This window comes from Sesamum indicum, linkage group LG6 (genome assembly GCF_000512975.1).
Source record: "Sesamum indicum cultivar Zhongzhi No. 13 linkage group LG6, S_indicum_v1.0, whole genome shotgun sequence".
Taxonomy (NCBI): domain Eukaryota; kingdom Viridiplantae; phylum Streptophyta; class Magnoliopsida; order Lamiales; family Pedaliaceae; genus Sesamum; species Sesamum indicum.
Window position 1 is genome coordinate 4,838,282 of NC_026150.1, and position 6,476 is coordinate 4,844,757.

At 37.6% G+C, this 6,476-nt stretch overlaps 2 protein-coding genes across 2 annotated transcripts; both read right to left on the bottom strand.

The window, feature by feature from the left end:
- LOC105163752 (short-chain dehydrogenase/reductase 2b) lies at positions 1,366–3,810 on the bottom strand. The gene is made up of 4 exons (XM_011082202.2): positions 2,966–3,810; positions 2,351–2,428; positions 2,075–2,260; positions 1,366–1,965 (listed from the first exon to the last, which is right to left on the bottom strand). The coding sequence occupies exons 1-4, from the start codon at positions 3,245–3,247 to the stop codon at positions 1,588–1,590; spliced, it is 924 nt and encodes a 307-aa protein (XP_011080504.1). The 5' UTR covers positions 3,248–3,810; the 3' UTR covers positions 1,366–1,587.
- On the bottom strand, positions 4,007–5,657 carry LOC105163753 (short-chain dehydrogenase/reductase 2b). The gene is made up of 5 exons (XM_011082203.2): positions 5,492–5,657; positions 5,172–5,415; positions 4,908–4,985; positions 4,630–4,815; positions 4,007–4,526 (listed from the first exon to the last, which is right to left on the bottom strand). The coding sequence occupies exons 1-5, from the start codon at positions 5,596–5,598 to the stop codon at positions 4,149–4,151; spliced, it is 993 nt and encodes a 330-aa protein (XP_011080505.1). The 5' UTR covers positions 5,599–5,657; the 3' UTR covers positions 4,007–4,148.

Below are 6,476 nucleotides of genomic sequence, written 5' to 3' on the forward strand. Positions count from 1 at the left end.
CTATTTTTATTCAAAAAATAAAAGGTTTATTACTATCTCAGTTACTAAATTAGTGTAGAGGTATGGTAAATGTAGACATACACGTATTTGTTGAATATCCCGAAACGTAAGAGCAAATCATTAGTAAAATATGAACCCTTAATTTTTTTTTAAATTTATGATTCATCTATTAAGATTAATTGATTAGATCTAATGGCTTTAATATAATCAATATAGATCCAATGGTTATTAAAATAAAAAATAATATATACTAAATAAGGGTATAAAGGTAATTTTATAAAAAGGTTAACGCCGTTATTTATGTTTAACGGAGAGGGGCAATTAAACTAGACTTAAGAAAATACATGGTGGGTTTTAGCCTAATTTTAAAGCAAAAGAGAATTTTTAGCCGACTTTTTAAAATACATGAGATTTTATGCATTTTTAACCTAATTCCGAGAAATATGGTCTAAGAGTCTAAAGTAGTATAGCATGCTTAGAGTTTTGGTGCATCCATACAATCATGACTCGTTCACTTTCTATACCGGATTGAAGTAGTATAGATCCATGAGTGATAAAATTTAAAATAAGTATTTGATGTGGTTTGTGATTCGATCGATGCTCTATTACATGAGGTATAGTCCGCTCTGATTTCGTATAGGCCTCATTATTTGATTTTGAAAATGCATTCCGCTAGGAAGAAAAAAGGTTTTGGAACTTATAAGCCTCTAAAGATTCTCGTTTGCAACCAATATGAAATGTTTACTTACATCATCAATCTCCTGACGACAAATTTAGGACGGACACATAACTGTGTTTCCATTAACGACGTTAAATAATGTGACTTGTGACTCAGTTTGCGCTTCAATGCACAAATTCAAAACAAGACTGGGCCTTGTGCATGAATCACGGGTTGCGCCGAAATCAGGTAGACGAAAAATTGGGGCTTATTAAATGTGATAACCGGGCCAATCATCAGATTCATCACCCCCTTAGGGTATGATTGATATGTTCCTTATCTTGATGGATGTTGATGTGCTCCACACCTGGTATTTATTATCCTCCCTATAGTCCAGCTTCTACTTATATCTTATGTTGTATTTGGATTGATCTCTTACGTTGTATTTGAAATTTATCATAAATTCTTTGAATTTGCATGTGTACTTCTAAATTCAAAGAATTTCAATTCCTATCTTTCTATATTTGAATTATATTTTGTTGAATTATATTTTGTTGAACATCCATCGATCTCAAATTTTCTTAATATGAAGTCATTTGAAATCTCTTTCCCAAATCCTCACCTCAAATTCAAATCTATTAATCGAAATATGACCTTCACCGGTCGAGGTGATTAATAAGATCAGTCATCTTTTGAGGTAAGAGTAGTCTCAGCAGACACTCACAAGCATCAGTAGGTTAACTGCTATTAGTACACTGTTCTTGCTAACAACACAACCCATGAAAACCACAATGCTTTTCTTACTTAGGAATGTAGCAAAAAGAGGCTCTCTTAACTTGAAATTGCAAAAAAGAAATGCAAATCAACATTCAGCATGTAGACAACAATATTGATCCATCTCAAAATTTCATCAGATGAGAACAGAGCAATCAAAACTCAGCCACTTGTGTGCGGTCAAAATAGCGGCCTGTAGGTCCTCCCTCAGGCAGCAGAGCCAACACGACAGACCCTTGAGCTCCCTCTTCCGCCATCATCGTGCCAGTACGCCAATTGATATCCGTGTTCACATATCCGGGGTGCACACAATTTATACACATGTTGGGATACTTCTTCGCCAGAAGTCTAGTATACGCATTGAGTGTGGCCTTCGATATGCTGTAAGGCGGTAGCATCATTTGCCATCCATTCACTTCTAGCGCATCCTGTTGCAAATCATGCAGAAATTTCTGCAGTATCCTGTCAATTTTATCTTCTGTCAGAGTCTCCACATCCCCAAGTTCTTTCCTTATTTGCTCGTTAGGGACACGCTGCACAAGAACAAGCAAAAGCTCAGTTCCAAATACGTCCAATACCATTAACAAAGTGATCGACAAATTGTGCACTAACAAACTACAACTACGGTCATGTTCATCTTACACGTAATTCGCCTCTCAGGGAAGAAACGTTAACGACCCTCGCTCCTGAGGTGGAGCGTTGCAGCAACGGAAGAAGTGCTTCGGTTAAGTTCTTGAGTCCATAGTAATTGGTATCTAAGCAATCTTTTGCCGTGTCATACGTTATTTTCACAACATCTTGAATCAAGTTCACTGCCTTGCCTGCTAGCTACAGTTTGGAGGCGAAAGTAAGATAGAAAACTAATTATCATTCAGGTTTTTAAGCCGAAGTGATTTACTGCTATATGATCTTAATTACCCATATTTCAGGGTCGATATTTTTAGCCCTTAAGGCATCTCCATCAACTTCTACTCCGGTAACTCCAGCATTGTTTACCTGCAGGAATTAATCAACCACTCAATTTGTTTACGAGATAATTGGCGTCTCTGCGCACTGAAGTTTTACTAATAAGATGTTTCAGAGCTTATAAGATATTAGATCTTACTATAAAAATAAGTTCATCAAGTGTTTGAACAAAACAAGATTATGAAACTTATAAGATGTTACTAGTGACAAATTTGTAATTAATTTGAAAAAATTTTGTTAAGATCTTAGAAATAAGTTGGCAACTCCCTTAAGCTCATAACATCTTATTTTTAGAACTTATAAGATCTTTTCTTAACAAATTTACCAAACGCTTTGTAGAATCTTATAAGCTCTCAAGCATACGTTATAAAAAGCTTATAAGCTCACCCGACCACCGTCTGAGTCAAGAACTGAGTAGTCTGATCCATAATGCATTAGTCTCTAAAGAACTTTAGACAAAACTTATTTAATCAGTCAAAAGCATAAACTACAAATAAGCTATATGCATTGTGACAAGTTGGTTTGTTGAAGTAGCAATTAACATTGGTTTAAATCACTGCTCCTTACCAAAATATCAAGTCTTCCAAACTGTATTCCGATGAAGTTTACGAGGGACTGTATGCTTTTTGCATCCCGGACATCAAGCTGATGGAATACCACATTCGACGTCGGACCTGATTCATGCAGCAATCTCGTGGCTTCCATTCCCCTCTTCTCGTCTCTGGCTGTCAAGATCACCGTGACGCCCGCTTTGGCCAGTTGCCGGACGGTCTCTAGACCGATCCCCTTGTTCCCTCCGGTAACCACCGCATACCTTGTTGTTGGTGGCTGAACTGCGTGGGGTTCCATGTTGTTGGGAGGAGTTGTTATATGGGTGCTGATGTTTAGGAATAGGATATCATGAGATGATGTGATTGATGTTAGTTTTGATAATGGTGCTTATTTGTGGGTTTTTGTCAGAGTGATTCCCTGACTTTGCGAAATTCCATATCACGAATCAGATCTTGGCCGAATAAATAGCTCCCACTAATCTTGAAACAGGAAAATTCTTACTCGGACTTGGGTTCGGCCAACCAATCTATCACTTTTTTTAAATTGTACATCAATTACATGACAAGTGTATTATCATGTGATTGATTTAGGTCTGGCTGAACCGAGTTTGGACAAGAATTTTTTCCCTTCAAACAGATATAAAAATTTCTTAGAAAAGATTTTGAGTCGATTTTTTTCCTGCTTTAAGGACATCCATGCTATGCACGAATAAACATCAGCTAAATGGAAAACTTGTAATATTCTCTGCTACCTAATTTCTACATGCAATCTTACGATATGGGCTGATTGTTCGTCCATCTACTGCCGGGGTTCGTCGTAGCAATGTGTTCGTTTGGGAACTCCGTAATTCGACGTAATGCCTCTGGATACAAGTGAAGATCATATGGTCAGTCATGTTTTCAGGTATAGTAGCCCAAGCAGACACTCGCAAGAATCAACAGGTTAACTGCTGCTAGTGCACTGTGTTAGAATAGATTATCAGAAAACCAAGCTACGAAAAAACAAGCTATTTTGTAATCTATTTAAGCATTTCACACTGTTCATGCTAAAAACACATGCTACGAAAACCCCCAATGCTTTTATTACTTAGGATTGTAGCAAAAAGAGTCTTCTCTTAACTTGGAATTACAACAAAGAAATGCAACCACCATGTAGACAACACCGATCCATTTCAAAAGTTCAGATGAGAACAGAGCAATCAAAACTCAGCCACTTGTGTCCGGTCAAAATAGCAGCCTGTAGGTCCTCCCTCAGGCAACAGAGCCAACATGACAGACCCTTCAGCTCCCTCTTCCACCGTCATCGTTCCCGTATGCCAATTGATATCTGTGTTCACGTATCCGGGGTGCACACAATTAATACACATGTTGGGATACTTCTTTGCAAGAACTCTGGTATATGCATTAAGTGTGGCCTTCGAGATGCTGTAAGCTGGAAGCATCTTTTGCCATCCGTTCGCTTCAATTGCATCGTGCTGCAAATCATGCAAAAACTTTTGCAGTATTCTGTCGATTTTATCTTCCGTCAGAGTGTCTATGTCCCCAAGTTCTTGCCTTATCTGCTCGTTGGGGATACGCTACACAAGAACAAGCAGAAACTCAGTTCTAAAATTGTCCAATGCCATCAGTAAAGTGATCGATACATTGTGCACTAATAAACTACACTGATGATATGCATACACGTAATTCGCTCCTTAGGGAAGAAACATTCACAATTCTGGCTCCTAAGGTGGAGCGCTGTAGCAACGGAAGAAGTGCTTCGGTTACGTTCTTGACTCCATAGTAATTGGTATCTATGCATTCTTTTGCCGTTTCATAGGTTGTTTTCATGACATCTTGAATCAAGTTCACTGCCTTGCCTGCTAGCTGCACTTTGGAGGAGAAAGTAAGCATCAAACAGGTTTTTTTTTTTGTTTAACAAGGGTGCTGAACTGAAGTGATTTACTGCTATATCTTACCCATGTTGCAGGCTCAATATTTTTAGCCCTTAGGCCATCTTCATCAACTTCTACCCCAGAAGCTCCAGCATTGTTTACCTGCAGGAATCAATCAATCAACCCTCAATATTCCACTAGGTAAAGCTTTACTAAGTCAAGAATCGATTAGTTTGATTCATTCTGCATTATTCTTTAATTTTAACATAATTTACAGACAATTCTCAGAAGAAGTTTCTGTTGCTATGGTGGGATAAACTTATAGTTTCATGCTGCTCTGGATCTTACCAAAATGTCGAGTCTCTCGAAGTGTGCTGTGATGAAGTCTGCGAGGGACTGTATGCTTTCGGCATCCCGAACATCAAGCTGATGGAACACCACATTGGACAGACCTGATTGGTGCAGCAATCTGGTGGCTTCCGTTCCCCTCTCCTGGTTTCTGGCTGTCAAGACCACGGTGGCGCCCGCCTTGGCAAGCTGCCGGACTGTCTCAAGGCCGATCCCCTTGTTGGCTCCGGTGACCACTGCATACCTAAGAATACATCATAACTACATTATTACACCTGAGTTTGAATTCAGATTAATGATTGTGTGTGTAGTTTACCTACCTTGTTGGTGCGTTGAGTTCCATGTTCGCAGTTGTTGGTACATGGATATTCTTGGGAAGAAATCTTGGCCGTGGATTGAGTGATGTTAGGGCTTGAAGCCACCCCATTTACAAACAGTTCCCACTTCCCAGTCAAATCTTGATGTTTTAGTCCTTGTGGGCATTTGATTCCTTAATGTAATTATTTGTTCAATTTATTAAAATAACTTTGTAAAGAATCTTCATCTTTGTGCTTAACTGTGGTGTTTCTCTCCATTTCTTCTTTAATAATGATTTAAAGGGGTCCGTTGCTAGGTTTACCTTTAAACAAATAATTAAAATAACCCCCAAAAAAACAATTGATTTTGTCTGGCTTTACTTCTGAATATTTTGTTTTGTATTTTGGAGATAGAGAAAAGAAAAATAGAGATAAATAAGTATGTATTGCAGATAATATGTTCGTATTTGTTTTTATAGGTAATTTAAAATATTTTAAAATAAGTATTTGATATTGTCTTTTTTTAAGATAAAAATCACTATTTATTATCAATTCATATCTTATTTTAATTGAATTATGAGCTTTATGTCAACAAGTGAAAGTTTAAGAATGGCAATGTAAAGAAATCACAAAATTTTCTTGATTCTCTAAATTACAAATTCCCTCAAGGGGCAGTGAAATAATAGAAAGAAGAAGTATGAAATTTATACCAATAAATGCAACACATTTATGTATTTCGGCCTAATTTCAAGATGTGTTAATATATTTTGCCCTACTTTTTTGGTAATTTTTTTTTGGGGGTAAATCCAATGTAGGCATAATTATATAGTAGTAGACATATCACATGAGCAGCAAAGAAGGGGACCTACAGATCACTGATCTTTCATCAGCAATCACAAGGTGGGTTGGGGTTAGTTATCATACAATCACAGCCGTTAGATTAAAATTGACGGTCTGATGGCTAGCGTCCACAAAGGTCACTGGGAATACATGGGACACCCACTAACTC